Here is a 20,921-nt window from a genome sequence, read left to right as displayed (position 1 = left end):
GTAAATTGCACTGCTAATTGGCAAATGCAACTTTGATTTTGGATACTTCATCTTTTTAGAGTGTAAAAGGTTTTCTTCCCTTAATGATTACTCCATATAATGTACATCCGTCAGAGAAGTTTCACAATTTATTCATGATTTACGGTTATTTCAAATCAGGAATTCAGAAATTCGGATCAAGTAACAAACAATTTGCTCAATTTTGTTAAGAAGTAGCACATATGCCTTGTTTGGCAAATGGCTGTTGGCGGTTGGTTGTTGGCTGGTTCACTTGGCTTGTTTGACCAGCTGGAATGTTTGGCTATTTATAATGGCTTTTGAATTGGCTGTTTACAAAAGTGTTTGGTAAATTAATTGGTGGTTGTTAGTTGTTTATTAGATAATTTGTGGGCCAACAAGCCAAAAGCCAACAAAAAAGCTACTCAAAGCAGCTTTTTCATTTTGGCTTAAAAGCCAGCTTTTTCGCTGACTAAAAAGCCAATTACCAAACACATTTTTTGGCTGTTTGACCACCTTAAAAAGCCAAAAGCTAACCAAAAAGCCAATTACCAAACATGGCCATAAACGTTGATCAGTGTCTGAGGCCATATGGTAAATTGTATGACCAATAATACAAACGTCATCCATGATTCAATTTAAGTCAATAAAATACTCTTCAAACAGACTCAGCCAGCATTCAGCTAGACTACAGCAGTATAAATTGAAGATCAATCAATGAAAAGCGCGCTACTTGAGGTCAACAAAGTACTTAAGGTCCATTAAGTTCAAGCAACTAATCTTGTGAATATAGCATAAGGCTTGCAGAGAGTACTGTCTCCATGAACCGGTTATAATTCCAGCACTAGTTGTCTAGGATCAAAATCAGCCTTCTTAAGAGACAACCCTGACAAATACGCAGAAAGAAAATTCTCTCGTAAAAACCTTACACCAAACCAATCAGACTCCTGTATCCAACCCACCATATAACCTGTGAAAATGAGTTCAGATGCTCTCCATCTCCTCTTGTTTGCATAATTGTTCAACGCGCTCTTTATCCTGTCACGGTGGTTATAATCATTTTCACAGCCTAATCTCCTCTGAGAAATCGAGTTATTTAGAAAGGCATTGGCAAGACATCTTGCTAGAATGATACCGTCTTCTAGAGCTAAGGACCCTCCCTGGCCAAGCTCTGGTGTCATTGGATGGCATGCATCCCCTGCTACACATACATTGTCTTTGCTTATGTTTCCAAATAGGACCTCCAATGGAGGCCTATATCCAATTGGAGAACATACAATTTCTTCTACTCCGGTGTCTCCTATCAACACACTTATTTGCTCAGGCACCTTACCAAGTTTACTCAACACAAATTGCTTCAGCTTCAATTGATCAGCTTCTAGCAGTTTCCTGTTTTCTGTTACATCAGTCATCAGCTAGAGTATTTAACCCGACACTCAGTTATATTAAGTGTCTCAGCTTGACCACATCTTTGGGCCTTTGGCATACATTGTATTTTAAAGTCAATTTTAAACCTATGATATAAATGATAGTTTAACCATATACTACATATTAGCTTCAATTGATCAGCTTCTAGATAAAGATAATTGTATAATAGGCAATACCGCCAAAAAATACCTTGAGCTGATGGAAACCAGGTCAAAAACCAATAAACAGCATTGTCATCACAGGGAACAATAGCATATCTAACACCATTTCCCATCGTCAACTGAAATTTAGGCTCGAAACCATGGCCTTTCTCATAGTATGCAAAACCCCTTATAGCTGATCTTCCTGACAATGCTGGTTTCTTGAATCCTAACCATTTTGCCACCACTGAATTCACCCCATCACACCCAACCAATACCTGTTCATTTATAATGACATCAAGAACCAATTAGCCATCTTAACAATCTTCCCTGCATTTTCTAATACCTCAATAATATTCCGAAACCAAATTAGAGATCAATGACCACCTTAAAATCCAAGGTTGGTTTTCTGAAATCAAATTGGAGCCATATATTGGTGGAATGTTGGTGTTAAAAGATTCATTCTATCAATTTATGTTTAGTCCTTTGAAAATCTTGGATGATTAAAATGTTCGGCATTATTATTACCTTGGCCTTAAGAGTAGACCCATCAGCAAGGCACACAAGCTTCAAGGAGCCTGATTCTTCAATAGAGACGACCTTGGAGGAATACCTTATTGTGTCACTTGGTAATTCCTTTGCAAGCGCTTCTAGTAGGAACTTTCGTTTCACACATCGAACTTCATGATCTCCACTGCAGTTTCTCATAGTTCATTATTTCAATGCTAAGAAGTAAGACCAAACTTAATACAAGTGAATCAATAGGGAAATAGAAAGGTAGATTAAACTATAGATCACTTTTAACTTACTATTTCCCCTTGCTTGTTAATGAAACATTTGAAGTCAAATCTCCTGTAACTAAAGATGAACAACATATCCTGCACCCATACAATTACAGAGATATCATGACTTTTAATTTTATGCTATATATAAGACCAAAGTTTAGGAAATAAAAAAGATCAAATTGAAACAAATCTAGCAGCTATATCCCATATTAAATATGTGGAGTGAAACACATATGTAGTTACCCAACAAGCTGGCCATGCTGTTGTCTAAGTGAATCGCCGAGCCCAAGAGCATCCAAAGCCCTCCAAGCATTAGTCCAAACTGTGATAGTGATCCCAGCTGCTCTCAGGACATCTGCTGATTCCAACACCAAACATTTTATTCCCAACCTGCAAATAAGAATTGGCAAAAAAAAAAAAAAAAAAAAAAATCAAATGAAGAAGTTAACAAAGCTTTGAAGTGATAATGTACCAATATATACCTTTGAAGTGCTAAAGCAGTAGCAAGACCAGATATTCCAGCTCCAACAATCACGATGTCTGAAACAATTTCCATCTTCCTAGTACCTCTTCTTGCAAATTAGCAAAAAAAAAGACGGCCTTTCAAAGAATTCCTACAGATATGAGATGATCATGTCAATATTTCCTGTATGTACTTATATCAGTACATTAACCGGGAAGTTTAGCACAACTTGACTGAAACATTGGACGCGTTCTTTGGCAAACAAGATGGTTTAATCCAGGTCGCCATCTATCAGCACTAGCAAATTTGTATTGTATTATTAGTCTACAGAACATTATTATCTTAAATACTAAACATCATTTAACAAAGCCAATTGTCTCATTTCCTATCAATTTTTTCAGAGAGACTTAATCCAGTTAAGGCAAGTGGGACTGATGAGCCATTAAACTAGTTAAGTCATAATCTTAATCTAGTGATATTAGGTGAGAAAATAATGGATCATAAAATTTAAGCTTATATTACAAATATGGTCAGAACTGGATGTTTGAATATCAATCTGCTCCTATAATCTAGCTTAATTACCACGATTGAAATTGTTAAATATTCAGCTAACTTATTAGTTCATTACTCTGTATCAATTTTATTTACGTAGTATTCTACGCTTCCACAGAAGTCCATAACATTTTCTTAAACTTCACTTGTTCGAAATTCTAATTGAATAATTTACTACTAAATCTACAAAGACTGAGTAAACAGAAAGAACCTTAGAAAAATAAAAGTAGCTGCTGTAAATTAGGAATTTTCGTCCCATATTTTTTTGAGCTTATTGATTATTGTTGTATGCATGTCATCTTCTTGCAGAATGATGTACAGTTCTTGTGAAAAACATTGTACAAATTAAAATTTTACAGGAAGAAAAAGGCAAGACATAAAGCATAAGTTATGCAGAAATTAAAGTACTTAATTATTTCATGAGCTTTAATATTCGAGCACAAGTTGTCTAGGATCAACATCAGCCTTCTTAAGAAACAACCCTGAAAGATATGCAGAAAGAAATTTCTCTCTTACAATCCTCATACCAAACCAATCAAACTCCTGTATCCAACCCAGCATATACCCTGTACTAATGAGGTCAAACACTCTCCATCTCCTCATCTTCGCGTAGTTTTGTAGCCCGTTCTTTATCCTCTGATGTTGATCCTCATTTTCATGATTTACCAAGGCATCAGCGAGGCATCTTCCTAGAATGACCCCGTCTTCTAGAGCAGAACACCCTCCCTGGCCTAGGTCTGGTGTCATAGGGTGGCATGCATCACCTGCTACACATACATTGTCTTTGCTTATGTTTCCATATAGGATCTCCCATGGAGGCCTATATCCTAGTGGAGAACGTACGATTTCTTCAACTTTGGTGTCTTCTATCACAGCCTTTATTTGGTCAGGCACCTTCCCAAGTTTGCTTAGCACAAATTGCTTCAGCTTCAGTTGATCAGCTTCTTGCAGATTTTTGCTTTCTGTTAAATCAGTCATATTTTAAGTCTCAGTTTTTTTATTTAAATCTTTGGTTTGTAATTACAAATTTCATAATGGTATAATGCACTTTGAGTATATAGGCTAAATAATTAACAGTGAATTCATTATATAACTTGTTACTAATCATGATTTGTATACCTTCAGAAGATGGAGACCAGGTCAAAAACCAATAAACAGCAGTGTCATCACAAGGAACGACGCCATATCTAACACCATTTCCCACAAATTGATGAAATTTAGGCTCAAAACCATGGCCTTCCTTGTAGTATGCACAACCTCTTATAGCCGACCTTCCGGTCAAGGATGGTGTCTTGAATCCGAGCCATTTTGCCACCACTGAATTCACTCCATCACACCCCAACAGTACCTGTTTGTGTAAACAACATTAGAAGCCTGATAGCCATGTTATTAACTTCGTTATATTTTCTCATATCTAAGATTAAAACCTGTAATTAAGGAAATACAGAGGACAAGAATGTCAGTTTCAAATTAATACTGATGAAAATAAGGATCATTAACCTATAACCGAAAAGCATGTACTGATGCATCCTAGCTTACTAGAGTTTTCAATCACAAAACCGAATGAACTATGTTTGGTTTCTGGTTCATCATAATTTTACTACGCATATAGGTGCAAGTGTGCAACGGAATTAACTATGAAGTAAAATATGCAGCCTTAATACCTTGGCATTTAGGGTGGATCCATCTGCAAGGTGCACTAGTTTTAATAAGCCTGATTCTTCTATAGAATCCACCTTGGAGGAATATCTTATGGTGTCACTAGGTAGTTCTTTTGCAAGTGCTTCTAATAAGGCTTTTCGCCTCACACATCGAACTTCATGATCTCCACTGTACATTCAGTAAGACCATCTTAATTCAAAGTGAAACAACTGTAAAAGAAAATAAAAGATGACATCTAAAATAAGTACTTCAAACTTACTGTTTTCCCTTATTTGTGTATGAAACATAAGAAGTCAAGTCTCCTGTAACAGTAGATGAAGTATATATCCTGCAACCATTTTATTGCAGAGATTATATATGTGTCTGAAGTTAATGTAAGAAAATCAGATAGAAACAGGTATATTTAGTTACCCAAATAACGGGCCATGATGTTGCCTGAGTGGATCGCCGATCCCAAGTGCATCCAAAGCCCTCCAAGCATTAGTCCAAGTTGTAAACGCGATCCCAGCTGCTCGCAGTGTATCTGATGATTCCAACACCAAGCTTTTAACTCCCAACCTGCATCAAATGAACAAGTATTTTAGTTACTCCTCTTTCAACTTAATTTAGTATAACTGCATATCTTCAGTTTGCTCAAAGGTGAAATTTCAGGAATAATAAAAAAACTACACATTTAAGACGACTCATATATCTATAAAGTGACAACGAGTCACACAAAATTCATTACCATTCCCACGATTTATTACAAGACAAAATATATACCTGTGAAGAGCTAAAGCTGTAGCAAGACCAGATATTCCAGCTCCAACGATCACAATATTTGCGTCTATTTCCATCTTTCACAAAATTTTGCAATTTTTGAGATGACCATATCATTATTCCAATATTCATATATATATTGATATGGTACGTCGTATAGGGCGGCGTACACATGGCTGGAACAGTTATATATACAGGAATAACTTTTTTAATATAGAGAAGATGCTTTTGTTGACAAGTATGACAACTTAGATGAATTGATTTTGACCATATTTTCGTTTTATTAATATGTTTATGTATAGTTTAATCTCATATAATAATCACATTTTATTAGTATACTATAGTTTATATCAATCTTAGTATTAAGGAAATCTAATTGGTTCATCATACAGAAAAAAGCAGGGGGGGAACAACATGGGATTGATGAGCCACTAAACTAAGAAAAGGCAATGCATCTTTAAGATAGTGATGTTAAGTGAACATCAATAGGTGTCAATTATTTATGGTCAGAAATACCCATGTCCGACATGAGTACATGTCCAAGTGTCTGACTCGGCTATTTTGTTAAAATTCTATGATTTTGAAGTAAAATGAAGTGTCCAAGTGTCATACTAATGTCCGACTATTGAGAATCCAATACGAATACTTTAGATAAAATAAAGAGTCCGAGTAACATAGGTCAGAACTAGATAATTTTGAGTTCATTTGATGTTTTTACAGATTCACTGTTTACAAGACTATCAAAACATTATCATTCAAAAAGCCTCAACTTTGATGGTCATTCTTTTACAGTAATTTTTTTTTTTCCTCCACTAATTTCTTGAAGCTAGACAGAATATAGAGTGCACTTGTTAAAAAATGAGGTTAATTAAAGCTCATTTCTTCTTCCATTCAATATAATTTTTCAAAACCAGACTAAACAAACAAAAGGAGCATATAAATCATATGATAAACTATATTATGTATTCTCAGAGCAGTCCACAATTGAAATCAGCCTTCTTCAACAGCAAATTAGCTAAAAATGATGCCATTACTTTGTCCCTCAAAAAACTCACCAATTTCCCATCACTCTGTTGTAGGAAACCTACTATATATGCTGTAGTAACAAGATCAGCACCTCTCCATTTTCTATCCTTAGCATATTTCATCAAGCTTGTCTGAATCTTCTTGTATTCTTCTACTTCCAAATTCTCCTGCTCTACTGACTTACTCACTGAAATTGCCTCAGCAAGGTATCTTGCAAGAATAATCGCGTCTTCTAAAGTAGCACACGCACCTTGACCTATGTCAGGGGTCATCGAGTGAAATGCATCCCCTGCAACACAAACATTATCTTTGCTTATATCACCCCAAATTATCTCCCATGGAAGCCTGAATCTTAGAGGAGAGCATATGATGTCCTCCACTCTAGTCTTCTCGATAATAGCCTTTATTTGGTCTTGTACTTGTCCCAAATTACTCATCACAAATTGCTTCATTTTCATGGGATTTTCTTTAATTTCTTCATCTACTAAAGAGCACATATAATAAGTAGTGAGTGTCATAGTTACCGAGGAAAAAGACTTACATGAAAAATCAATTTGCTTACTGCTTACTATAGTGGAATAGAATACCTTGGTTGGATGAATTGAAAGTGAAAAACCAGTAAATGCTAGTGGGATCACAAGGGATGATCCCATATCGAAAACCATGTCCAGTGAACTGCATAAATTCCGGGTTTAGGCCATGATTTTCTTGTAAATGAACGTAACCCCTAATAGCGAACCTCTTGGTGAAGGATGGCTCATTGAACCCAAGCCATCTTGCTACAACAGAATTTACTCCTTCACACCCAATCACCACCTTCCAGAAAAAGATGCATTTGTCAAGATGCTTATATTGTTGATAAGTAATAAGGAAGTTATGTGTTCAGCTTAAGAAGGCTGGCTTCTAAATATACCTTCGTCGTAATGACTGAGCCATCAGCAAGATGAAGCAGCTTTAAATGGCCTGATGTTTGGATGCTAACCACCTTAGACGAGTACCTTATTGTTTCCTTTGGTAACTCGTTTGCTAGAGTTTCTAACAGGACTCTTCTTTTCACACACCTTATTTCATGGTTTCCGCTGGCAAAACATATCATTCTTATAAGCATGTAATACAATCTACATTAGAAGCATGCAAATTATTTATGATTTTACTGACTAAATACAGACAGAAAAATAAAATTGAGTACTTACTATGAAAGTTGTGCTGTTGGAATCCCTGATGTTGCTGATGTTACAGTGATCCTGAACCATGTCATTTAGCAATCAGTTACTTCAAACTCTTTTTGGGAAAAGCTTATACATGGTTCACTTAAGAAAACCTACTGATTATGAAAAGTGATGCACATGGATATGTAATCTTTGTATGGTATTAAACCCATGCCCCGTTTCAAAGTATAAGGTTGCGTACATCTGACTCCGTACACACACTTAAAAAGAGCAAGACAGAGTGTTCACCTGGAGAGCCGGCAGTGTTGTGAACGAAGCAAGTCAGCAATACCAAGTGCATCAAGTGCATTCCAAGCATTAGTCCATGTAACAAATGCAGCACCACTTGATCTCAAACTATCAGAGGATTCCAGAACTAAACTCTTCAATCCCAACCTTCAAAAGTTATACTATGTAAATCAAGATGTAATCATAAAAAAAAGGTCTTTCTAAATTATAAAAAGAATAAAAGAATTGAAAATTGTTATTGGAGAAGTGGGTATGTTTTACCTGTGAAGAGCTAATGCCAAAGAGAGGCCTGCAATGCCACCTCCAACAATAACAATGTTTTCATTTACATCCATTGTTGTTTCAGAATTCAGAGACCTGTATTTTCTTGTTTTCTGAACACCTCATTATATAGCACGCCTTCAGACAGCAGCTGATCATTTATTATAATATTATTGAGAGACAGGTGATCTCATTGCTGATGTCACATTTCCTTATATGTCTACAGCGTAGTTACGGTCTGATTAGTTGATGGGGTGGCAAGGTGTAGATATTAGGGTGTATCGGTTTCATCCCCATCCATTCAAATGTACGGTGTATCGATTATTGAATACAAGTACTTCGTATTAAACAAAACAACCTCTGAGACGTATTATATTGCATGTAAATTAGGTACTCTTAGATGTACTACAACCTCCGTTAATTATTATCAGCAACTTTAAATATGTAATACCCTTTGATATGCTTTCAGACTGTCGGTTTACTCAGTTTATAGAACAGCCTTGAGGAAAGTAAATCAGGGGATGTAAAAAGCCAAATATCTTAGCCAACAAACAATTCAGCTCGTGAAAAATACTTCACTAGTTAAAACCAATCCAATTTTTTGTATACCCGTATGTACTATGATAGTCTGCATTTCACAAGGAGTATGTACGACCGAGCAAAACTATATATATATATATGTATGACTAATGTGGCTGATTTGTGGGAAGGTATTAAGCGTAAACAGGTAGTATCATATACGAAGTAACACATTGCATGTTTTTGAGACCTAAAAGGCAGTAATTCAAAATTTAAGGATAACACAGACTTGGTTACAAGTATTAGAATTCTACAAAAATGCTTAATCAAATTTTTTGGAAAACAATAATCGACAACATTTTTATAACAATCCAACCCTATCAATCTAATATCACTGCATTTTGGGAATAAATAAGTACTCCTGCAGGACCTGCACTTGCTATGATACCCAATAGGCCAACCAGCCAAAGATTACCTAAAAAAAACGGAAAATGATCCTAAAAATCCCCCAGGCCTTCTCTCTGTACCCGTATACAACTTCAAGAATCTTCCAAAGCTGCAAGTCCACGACAAAATTTCTCATCTGCTCTCCGGAAATTTAGCCTCATAATCTTGAGGTAGCTGCATCAAGAACACCACTCAACGCTTCAGCATTGGACTCCATAAATTAACACCTTACACCTAGAACAAGATCAAAGGATAACAAAAACACTTACCATGTATGTTGCACTTATCATCTTCCCCGCAAACCATCTGCCATGTAGTGCACGTTGTGCATTCATTGCTGATTGGGTGTTGTCAAATTTCAAGTATACAAATCCTTCAGTATTCCTGAATCCCAGAAAAATTAAACAAAGTGAGAAAGAATAAAGATGAGTTCAAAATGCTTAATCCGCTCAAAATACTTGCAAGAAGCCATTGTTCTGAACATATAGATGCCAATTATGGATTGCAAACAGACAATGCCTAAGACAAAAGGCAAAAACAAAAAAAAATGTGCAAAGACTGCCACTTTTAAGGCATTTTGAAAGCACCGTCAGAACTCACATTCACATAATAAATAAATTCTGTGATTGTTGGCAAAGGTTAAAAACATTCAATCCGTAATTTAGGACCTTTTACAGCACCAGCTATATTTCATGCCAAGTATTGATACAGCATACAGGCAATGACATTATCCAGTAGAGACACAGAACCAAAACTGCCAGACATTAGACATGCTCAAAAAGCTTTAAGTTCATACTTGTCTACAAAGATGTGTTTCAGTGGCCCAAATTTCTCACATTCATCCTGCACATCGTCCTTTATATCAAGATCAAAATCAGGTTCAGTCTGAAAGAAAGAAAGAAAGCAAAATATCAGCAACAAAAATATTAGCATTCCAAGAAACCTGTTATGAAGTTGCTACAAACCTCTAGCTTTGGATCAAACATATTTTTCAACAATAGACATTCACTGGGGACACCTATAGTGTCTGCCATTGAAAGAGTGCTTAGTGGAGCAGAAAGACCAGCACCAGGCAATCCTCCAAGAGGTGCTACAGAAGGCTGTGTGAGAGGAGAAACTCCAGGAGCAACCCCGGGCATTGGTGCAGTAGCCATAGAAAGAGCTCCGGTATTAACAGCTGAAGAGGCAAGTGAACCACCAACACTGCAGCACAGAAACATCGTTCAGAAGACTATTATTTGGACAGTGAATTCTGACACCTAGTTCCCTCAACATTGACGAATAAACATACCACCAACTCAAATTGCCACGTGTATAATAAAGCTTAAATATTACTACAGTTATTAAAAACTGGACTTTGAGCCAATTATATTGAAAGATACTAACCCGGTAGAATTGCCACTGCGATCCAACTTTTGCATGAGAAGCGCTCGAGAACTTGCATTTAAAGCCTTTGAAAAGAGCAGGAAAACCAAATAATTAATGCTTGGTTCTAATTTCAAAATAAGGTGAACAGATAGAACATATTTTGACTGTATACACACCCATTTCATACAAACAAATACATAAATGATAAGTAAGCTAATATGGTTGGCATAAAGTAACTAGATTAGGGGGGAGAGAAAAAAGAATAAGAAATCAGAAGACTACTTAGCCCTATAGAGGGAGCTTATAGCTTTACAAGTATGAAGATTTCACTTTTTCAGGGCCTCAGATTTATTAGTTATTATGTCAAATTGCAGTTTTTTTTTTTTTTTTTTTTTTTTTTTGTCTTTTGAGAGGGGCGGGGTGAGATTAAGTGTATAAAATTAAACAACCATACGCAGTTAAGTGATCCCAACGGCTAAACACTAAAAAGTTGAACGCTAAATGCATATCAATTCAAGCTAACACAAAACATGTCCAACAACTACTGCATATTACTGTACACCATATGCCTAGATTACCTAGTATCCTTTCATTAACAAAAAAGAACTTTCGTTCGCCCAACTCTGTTTCATTAGCAATAGGCTATTAGGCATGCAACAATCAGCTCCTCTCACTTCTAACACCCCCTTGGCTCTCTCATCATTATTCCTCTAAAGTGCAGAAACAAGCTCCACTAACATCAAACAAAGTAGCGGAGATAGTAGATTACACCAGTGGGAAGAAATTCATACATCGATGATAAGTGAACAGTACACAACCAGATATATTCCAGTACTCCAGCCTACCATCCACTCACTAAAACGGTGACCATAATAGTCAGACTAACCAACAAAACCAGAGAGAGAGAGGGGAGGGGATATGCTGTAAACGCAGACAGAGCAAAAAGAGAGGTCAAGACAGCAGCAGTAACAAATTCACTGTAACAAACACAACCAAGAACTAGCTAGATAGATTACTCGCCAGTATTAGCTACACGCATAAACCGCACAGAACAAGTTCAACACATTAAACAAGCATTGAGCCGAACAAAAAACAAAAAAAAAATTATATTAGCAAAAAAAACCTCTAAGAGACATCCTAAGATTCACATATAAAAAAAAAAAAAAAAAAAAATTATATTAGCAAAAAAACCAAAAAAACAAACAGGAGCCGAACACCAAAAAAACAACTACTCACCATGCCACCGCCTTCATCATCATCTAAATCACCAGTAGTTGCCCCTGCATCTTGCATTCCAGGTTGATCAGTGACAGCTGAAACCTGAAATAACAGGTAGCAAAATTTAAAAAGTAAATCTAGCAGTAATCAAATAAGTCACTTCATCAAGAAACATAGTATCTGCTTAGCCTAGCATTTAACACTGCTTTCTGATGCAAAGAACAAGAGGCATTGGCAGCCACCCATTTTTACAGAATTAAAACAGATTCAGAAATCTAGGTCGTTAAATAACACATATATGCAGAAACATCAGAAAATTTCAAAAACATTTCTGCTTCTAGTTCCACTTCCCACAAAGGGCATTCTTCAATTTCCAAAACTTCACTCAATAGTCATACATGCCCCAATTCAAACCACCCAAATTAAGGATGTAGGTTAATTTGGTTTGACTTCAAAACTTATACTATCATCAATCTAATAAGGTCAGAAAGAACTCCAAAGAATCCAGGAATTTCTATAACAAAACTTCATACAAGTATATCTCACAAAGCATGAGCCGGAAATCCATAAAACTTCATTGCCAGATGAAAAAGCTCCAAACAAGAAACTAAAAATGTGATTTATGTGGCACAAGTTTCTCTAAACTGAATGAATCTTTCCATATATCTTCCCTTAAAGATGAGAATAACAATGGGATTTTAGTAAGATAAACCAAACACCACAGTCGTCCATTTGCAACTTCAGCCACAATTGCAATGCTTTGTAGTCACTCAACACATAAGGCTTAAAACAAGAACAAAAACAACTTAGTATAAATCTTATTAGGATGAGGTTTGGGATAGTCCAAATGGACACAATCTTACTGCTAAACAGCCACACTATTCATGAGGCTGCTTTTGAAAGACCCGCAAAAACATTATTTAATGTTTGTTTTTAATGATAATAAGCATGTTTCTGCATATAAATTGGGAAAACATAAAGTAAAACCATTCAACAAACAAGACATAAGATAACATTTTCAACCAGCAGAACTACAGAACAGCTGTCAAGATTACCTTCATAACCCGACCACCAATATCCAGTTGTCCATTCAGAACTTGTGCTGCCTTGGCATCTTCAAGACGTGCAAACTGCAAAACATAACAAAAATCAAAACTAATACATGAAAACAAACTCAATAAGAATCAACAAAGAACAAATAGGCCTTTGGCAATTCATCACTTCAAGTAGTAAGCAACAAGAGGAGTAATTTGATGCATGAAAATATATGTCATCTTGTCAGAAAGTAACAGGGAAGATAGGGAAAAGGTACTGCAATAGTGATCACTTTCATCATTTGAACAGGAACATAAAATTGTAAAAACGCACAAAAAGTACTAGGACATAAATAATGACACCCCCATTTGTCTTTTATCTAGCATTTTTAAGCTTTACCATGCCACTGCATTTTACATTCCTTCAAAGCAGTCAATATGACGAGTAACACGCCTGAGTCAATCGTTTAATAAATCAAAAAAAGACCAACTTTGCTATAAATAACTAAGACATGCTCACCTGGACAAAAGCAAAACCCTTACAAAGACCTGCTTCATCACGAGGTAACTGCACCAACTCGATAATCCCAAATGATTCAAAAACCTGGCAAAATCCAAAATGTTACGCATCATAAAATAGATAGATGGTCAATAACCAAGAAAACACAAGGTCTGAATTTCAAATCTATAAGAGCAACCAAAAGATACAACACGAACAAAAAACTTGTGACAACTCACAAGTACATTTAAAAAACATAGCACAAAACTGCACCTAAATTTCAAACCCTACCCAACCAAGAATAACCTGGACAAACCTAAGTAAACATTAAAAAAAAAACATGTAAGATAATGATGTAAAAAAGCATGCCAAAACAGGAAATTTAAATTCACTGACCACAACTTGATCTGGCTGACCTATTTGAAATGTCTAGTAATTTCTAGCTAGATGGTATTCAGTGTTTCAAATAAGGTGGTAAAATTAGCTATTATACAGCTGGCACAACCCAATCACCTAGCTCTCTGGTCGTCTTAAAGAGCAAGTTTTACAAAATTGGCATAATAAATCATAAAACCATTATACTATGTCTATGTACAACTTTGTGTCTTCATAGCTGCATTCTTGCTAAATTTCCTGGATTCAGCTTAAGCTCCCAAACTTCCCGTTCAATCACAAACAGTTATACCATCTTTATTTCTCGTTACTCTTCATTACTACAGCAACTACTGTCAATCAACTATCTCCAAAAATTTCAGAAATTTAGAAAAAAAGTGAATATATACTCATGGAATAGCTTTCAAACTACAGTGTATACTCAGTTTATTACATCGTTAAATGAGTGGTATCTTTCTTGTAGACAGAGCATTAGAAGAGACCAAATATTACACCAAAGAACAAGTGACAAATCAAATAAGCATGGATCCAGACCCACACCCTTGCAAATTTGCAATAACATGAACCACAAAATACTGAAAAGGAAATGGGATTTATTACCACACGAAGTTGTTCTTCCGTAATGTTGGGAACCAAATTTCCAACATATAACCTCCGTGCTGCCCCTGAAACAGTAAGACCTGCTGCTGTAGTAGATGTAGACTGGACCAGATTTTTCTCAGCTTCAGAGGGTTTAACCATGACCGGTTGACCACGGATAAGTTGCCCAGAGAGTGCTATAGCCATGGGAACTGACATTACATCGTAGAACTCTATATAGCTGCACATATGAAATTAACTGTTCATTGCCTTGTGCACCTTCCCACTCCAAACAAGCAGAATAATACAGAAATATACACTCACGAACACATCATATTTGAACTAAATATACCTGCACAACTAAGTAACTGCCACATCATTTTTAAGCTGCAAACAATTGTGCTGTGCTTTTATTTAGTAAATGGGAGATTCATAGACTATTTTAATTTAGCAGGTACATCATTTTTCAACAGCAAAAACATACTTCTACAAAATTTGAACAGAAGGAATATTATATACCTCAAGATCACAGCAGTTTTTAAAAAATGAACCAATAGCACAGAGATGTTCCTAAAGTAGAGAATTGATGCACTAGCAGCAAAAAAATAATGAAGCACTCCTTCTCACCCTTCATATTATAAAAAGCATACACAACCAAACGTGATTTCCAGTAATTCAGCTTACACAACTGCAGATTGTCCTTTCAGAGTATTCTAAGTAAAAACCAAATTTCAACAACTAATTGATAGATTGATTGAAGGATACAAATCTAGAATATCCAAGTAATGAAAAATCAAATAAAATAATACCAATGAGGCAATGAGTGTTCCACAAAGATCCATAATTTCAAGTTATACTGTAAGTATAATTAAAGAGCTTACCCAACTCCCTTGGAACGTCTAGAATTACGGTCCATAATGAGTCGTACATCTCGAACCTACAAATCATCAACAGAGCTCACAAATTAGTGTGATATTGGGAAGAAATACTTATTTAAAAATATCCAGAAAGAATCTCATGAAAAATATAGCACTAAATAGATTTCTCACCTTTCCAGCTCTAGAGAAAAATTCAAAAATGTCCCTTTCATCTGCCCTTAGAGGGAGCTGCCATAATCAGACAGAAGTTTCAGCTAATAAATTTTTGGGAAGATGCAACTTGAAGAATGAAAAGTGAAGACAGACAGATAACATGAACAGAAACACACCTGATAAGCAAAGACTGTTCTCTGATCCCGCTCAGGATCAGCCTCTGGTTCTGTTGTGTCGTCCTTCTTTTCCTTGTGACGTCTGCAGTAAAATAAAATAAAAGAAAATCCAATAACTTAATACAGGGATAGTGAGATGAGAAAAGGCAGAAACAGAGACAACCACTTCATTGGGTAGAAACCTATGAAGAAAAAGTCAAGTCCTAATCCAATTCATCATATTAACGTAATTCATCAGACCAGCATGGATGTTTAAAACTATTATAGCAATTAAGAGATCTTGAAATAGCAGCAATCTGCTCCACTACTCGCATTAAAGTCGAACCAAGCCCTGCAGCGAACTGCAGCAAGTTACTAAAAGAGAACAAAATTTTACAAATAATTAAACTATGAATATCACAGGAGTAGAAGATGATCTGACAAACCTTTTGAAACATAATAACAGGAACATCATCAGCGCAGGAAAATTTCAAATAAATTGCTAGAGAACAAGGCATGCAGTTTTTTTTTTCATGAAGTATTATATTCAGGGAGTATGAGAGGGCTGAGAGGCTATCGGCATTGTATTAAGTGTAACTATATAAATGTAAATATTTCCTCAGACAATCCAAACAAGCACCATTCAATCTGCTAAGTAGCCTAAGTGAAATCACTTACTAAGGAGCTGAGCCAACATCATACATAGAGGGTGAAAAATAGAAGCTCCAAGCAATACATTTATTGAGCAGATTAAATGGTGCCGGAGGTAGAACAGACACATATAGCCATCCAACCAGAAAATAAGGTGAGACCTATCATGAAAGACGTCCAGGAAATAACTTGCTAGTAACAGCAATGCGAATTTCAAGTCTCACAGTGGAAAGACTCGTAAAGCACCGACTGTATCTCTGAGCTACTTTAATGGGAGAAAGATTTTAGGAGAGCCTCACAATTAGAAAACAGCATGCAATCAATACCCTAAGGATAGTCGCTAAACATTTTGATAGAGAATAATAGTCCTGCAAAATTATTTTGGCCTGCAAAATTATTTTGGCCAGCCTTGTTAGCCAAGTGAACACAGCTGATCCCAGAGGAATCAGAAGATGAAATGCTTCTCCTAAGCAAAGCCCATCACTCCCTTAACAGCATGTCTGCAACACAATAAATGAAATTAAGCACTGTGCTTAGAGGTGGAGGATAAGAAAAATTCTTAACAAAACATCATCCTAATTAGCCTCCAATACTGAAACCCAACAGCAAGACTTCTCTCAAAATCCCGGGGAGTTTAGGAAGAACATTAAAACCCATAGCTTGATTTCCAGAGCCTGGCTCATTTGCCAGAATGACCATCTGAAGATTGATCTAGCATATCTGCGAGTTCCCAGAATCTAGCTTTCAATACTTGGAATATTTTTACCATCAAAAGGACAAAAAAGAACACAAGTCATTACAAAAAGTCCATTCATAGGTATATTCACATAAACATTGATGCGGCACTTTTTGACTTTTTCAGAATTAACCAAAAACAGAGAGAGAGAGAGAGAGCTATTCAGCTATGAACCAATTACAAGAAAAACAAAAGAATCCTCACCAAATGACATAGTTAATAAAAATAAGTGATTGCTAGAAATATGTAACAAACTCCAAATTGGTTCACCAACAGATGAGTTTACACCTTTACAGATGGGTAAACAAAATATTAAACAGCATCATTAGCTGCATACATCAATACAAAAAGGAAATAAAAACATTGCACTGATGCCTGACATAACAAACAACAAGCTATATTTGAGACTGATTTAACAGCTTGCTATGACACATTGAAGTGTTAGCAAGAGATCCATTATTCTAAAGAAATAATAAGTTTGATGAATTATTATTGGTGGAAATCAAGCAGAATTAGTCAGTATCCATTACAAACTGGAAAAAGCACATACATATATCAAATCAAATATTAAAGTCCACCTCTGAAAGAAAGAAAATAAAATAACAGGATATTTATAGAGAGAGGTTTTAAAACAACATTACCTGCTTTCTTTGTCACGGATATCTCTGTCATGACTTCTTTCTCTTTCTTTTTCCCGGCTCTTCTCAACAATCTCTCTGTCCCGGCTTTTCTCTCTGTCCCGGCTTTTCTCTCTGTATTCCTTATCCCTAGTTCTCTCCCCATCCTCCCGATGTCTAACTGAATGACTCCTGCTACGTCGATCACGTTCATCTCTGTCCCTCTCACCCTCCTTCTCACGATCACGTTCCTTTTTACCAGAATCACGGTCTCTTTCGCGTTCTCTTTCCCTATCCCTATCCCGGTCACGGTCCCTCCCATTTCTCTCTTCTCTATCTCTATCCTTATCCCTATCTCCCCTGCTACTTCTACGCCTATCCCCATCCTTCTCACTCCTTTCTCTTTCCTTAGATCGTGATCGATGCCTGGATGAACGCTTCTCCCTATTCCGGTCTGGGTCTTGATCACGATCACGCTCACGTGCATCATCCCCAGATCTAGAGCGCTTAGATTTGCGATCTTCATCCTCATTGTCCTCACCCCTACGCCGAGAACTCCGGCTACGTTCCTTCTCCCCAGATTTTACTAGGTCATCCCCCCCATTGGTAGCTTCTTTCGATTTCGGTGGCTCAGGATTTTCTACCGTCTTCTCTAAATAATCATACTCATCAAAATCCATAATGCTCACCCTTCAAATCACTGCACCAAGACATTGTTCAGCAAGAGACAAACATATACTTTATAAGTACACAAAAGGATTAAACTCAACAACAACAAAATCGACCAAGCAATACAAATTATTCCTAATGGTATAGCACGAATACTCAAATGACGTAAAACTGAGTGCAAATCGAAAAATCAGGAAATGACAACTACAAGTTCCAAAAATTCACAGTAATTCCTCTCATAAATGATAAGTTGCCATAAACAAACATTAAACACCAAGTTTATAGTCAAAATTTAAAAACCATAAAGCGGTAACTCACAGCTGAGTAAACCCTAGAAAACCTAATTCCTAACCAAGTATCAAAAACATCAGAAATTTCCCCAAATTAACATCTTAAGACCGTGAATCCAACGAAAACAGATTTTCAGAAAATTAAAACCAAATAACAAGAACAAAAAGTAGAAATTCAACATACAAAATGGAAACCCTAAGTAAAAAAATTCATTGAAGTGAGACATAGTAGGTAAGCATTACAACGGAAGAATTCAATTGAAACGGAAATTGAAGAAATGTAATGCACAAATTAATCGAATCCAGAAAATGGAGGGAATAATAATGAAGATTACCTGAGAAAATGGTGGAGAAGAGCAAGGAGATAACGAAGCAGAGGAGAGAGAGTGGTGTTTGTTTATGTTTGAAGAGGGAGAAAAAGAACGAACGAACGAAAGAAACAACGAGAACTGCTACTTCTACTTGTTGGGATTTTTAAGAGATTTTTTTTCGGGGGCGCCTAATTTTTTATGTCTATTCTTTGGCTAGTTTTTGACAACTTGGAAGACAAATTGTATCCGGATAATATCGTTTTAGGGCAAGTCGTATGCGATGTATCACGTCTTTCTCCGTCACAATTTTTTATGTACAATTGGTTATATCTAGTCTATTAAAACGTGATATTAAAACTAGAAGAATGTTTAATGGACGAAGGCTGGAGGGGGTGATGTGTTGATGTGGGCATGTGGCTCTTGTAGCTTGTGGTACTTCTTCATTACGAATTCGCAAATAACAATCGAATTGGAGAGTTGGAGGGTTAGAGTTTGTACGTATAATATATAAATTAAGCAATATGCCCTAATATGTTAAGGAAATCATTGAATTGGAGTGTTCTAGGGTTTCGGTGTGCACAATTTTTTAAAAAATAAAAAAATTAAGCAAAATGTGTTAATATGTAAAGGTATTTTTGAGACATCTCGTCATTTGATACAAAACCTTATAGCAACAATTTGTTGAGTGTTACCATGATAGCATATGAAAATGAGGAATGGTAAACCTATTTTCACTGTATATTCCCAAATGTATAATTCATACTAGGGTAGAAACAGTTAACCCAACACAACTCACACTAGAGCCTAACCAAAAATTGGTGACCAACAACAAATATAATTCATACTAGTAACTACCACCACTTCTAAAAAAGTAAATTAACATGAACAAATTACGAAACTCTGCAGAGAAAATACAAAAATTCCTACAGCAGTATTGTGCTTATACAATACTAGTATAAAGATGATCATATTAACACATATAAAGGAAATTAGGGATGCATTGTTTCAAATGCACCCTAATAAGGCTCCGGGGCCGGATGGGATGCATGCTCTTTTTTTCCAGAAATTTTGGGGTACAGTTGGGAATGATGTGATTGGGTTTGTGCAGAATTGGTGGCGAGGTAATATTGATTTAAAGGAGGTGAATCGAACCTGCATTGTGTTAATCCCGAAATGCAATGATCCGAAGTATATGGCCGAGTTTAGACCTATCAGCTTATGCAATGTGTTGTATAAAATAATATCAAAAACTATGGCAAACAAAATGAAATTTATACTTGGTTCGGTTATATCCCAAAATCAGAGTGCTTTTGTCCCTAATCGTTTAATTACAGATAATGCACTAATTGCCTTTGAAATATTCCACGCGATGAAGAGAAAAGGAGAGGGAAAAGAGGGGTCGGTGGCGCTCAAGCTTGATATGAGTAAGGCCTATGATAGAGTCGAGTGGAGTTTTTTGGGAAGAGTGATGCAAAAAATGGGTTTCCCGCAGTCTTGGATTGATCGTATTATGAAGTGCTTGTCGAGTGTTTCTTTCTCTTTCAAGTATAATGGTGGGATTTCTGGTTCTTTGATTCCGACTCGTGGGTTTCGACAAGGTGATCCTATATCTCCATATTTATTTTTGATTTGTGCCGATGCTTTTTCCACATTATTATCAAAAGCGGCTAATGATAAAATAATTCATGGGGCTCAAATTTGTAGAGGTGCTCCGCGAATTTCTCATTTATTCTTCGCGGATGATAGTATTTTATTTGCAAAAGCTACTCTGCAGGAATGCTCTAAAATTGCTGAAATTATCAGTACGTATGAAAGGGTTTCCGGGCAAAAAATTAATCTTAGTAAGACAGAGGTCGCTTTTAGCAAATGTGTTA

The 20,921-nt window shown here is 36.2% G+C and overlaps 4 protein-coding genes across 4 annotated transcripts; all 4 read right to left on the bottom strand.

Annotated features, from left to right (window-relative positions):
* Positions 1–580: 580 nt before the first annotated feature.
* On the bottom strand, positions 581–3,494 carry LOC110739083 (FAD-dependent urate hydroxylase-like). Its single transcript, XM_021919536.1, has 6 exons — positions 2,833–3,494; positions 2,594–2,740; positions 2,375–2,443; positions 2,094–2,259; positions 1,615–1,843; positions 581–1,393 (listed from the first exon to the last, which is right to left on the bottom strand). The coding sequence occupies exons 1-6, from the start codon at positions 2,904–2,906 to the stop codon at positions 828–830; spliced, it is 1,251 nt and encodes a 416-aa protein (XP_021775228.1). The 5' UTR covers positions 2,907–3,494; the 3' UTR covers positions 581–827.
* Positions 3,495–3,603: 109 nt separating this feature from the next.
* On the bottom strand, positions 3,604–5,933 carry LOC110739090 (FAD-dependent urate hydroxylase-like). The gene is made up of 6 exons (XM_021919546.1): positions 5,790–5,933; positions 5,439–5,585; positions 5,287–5,355; positions 5,030–5,195; positions 4,485–4,713; positions 3,604–4,327 (listed from the first exon to the last, which is right to left on the bottom strand). The coding sequence occupies exons 1-6, from the start codon at positions 5,861–5,863 to the stop codon at positions 3,792–3,794; spliced, it is 1,221 nt and encodes a 406-aa protein (XP_021775238.1). The 5' UTR covers positions 5,864–5,933; the 3' UTR covers positions 3,604–3,791.
* A 528-nt stretch (positions 5,934–6,461) lies between these two features.
* Positions 6,462–8,622, bottom strand: LOC110737739 (FAD-dependent urate hydroxylase-like). Its single transcript, XM_021918080.1, has 6 exons — positions 8,531–8,622; positions 8,270–8,416; positions 8,006–8,056; positions 7,726–7,891; positions 7,400–7,628; positions 6,462–7,293 (listed from the first exon to the last, which is right to left on the bottom strand). The coding sequence occupies exons 1-6, from the start codon at positions 8,602–8,604 to the stop codon at positions 6,755–6,757; spliced, it is 1,206 nt and encodes a 401-aa protein (XP_021773772.1). The 5' UTR covers positions 8,605–8,622; the 3' UTR covers positions 6,462–6,754.
* A 644-nt stretch (positions 8,623–9,266) lies between these two features.
* LOC110739080 (RNA-binding protein 39-like) lies at positions 9,267–19,248 on the bottom strand. The gene is made up of 14 exons (XM_021919534.1): positions 19,072–19,248; positions 17,802–18,477; positions 15,795–15,876; positions 15,637–15,693; positions 15,469–15,524; positions 14,609–14,828; positions 13,637–13,720; positions 13,138–13,212; positions 12,101–12,184; positions 10,883–10,947; positions 10,462–10,699; positions 10,293–10,381; positions 9,766–9,880; positions 9,267–9,670 (listed from the first exon to the last, which is right to left on the bottom strand). Exons 2-14 carry the CDS (start codon positions 18,455–18,457, stop codon positions 9,629–9,631), a joined length of 1,863 nt encoding a protein of 620 aa, XP_021775226.1. The 5' UTR covers positions 18,458–18,477; positions 19,072–19,248; the 3' UTR covers positions 9,267–9,628.
* Between the last annotated feature and the right edge of the window lie 1,673 nt (positions 19,249–20,921).

The sequence above is a fragment of the Chenopodium quinoa genome, unplaced genomic scaffold (genome assembly GCF_001683475.1).
Source record: "Chenopodium quinoa cultivar QQ74 unplaced genomic scaffold, ASM168347v1, whole genome shotgun sequence".
NCBI classification, from domain to species: Eukaryota; Viridiplantae; Streptophyta; class Magnoliopsida; order Caryophyllales; family Amaranthaceae; genus Chenopodium; species Chenopodium quinoa.
The sequence above is the reverse complement of the archived record's forward strand: the minus strand, read 5'-3'. Positions and strand labels throughout refer to the sequence as shown.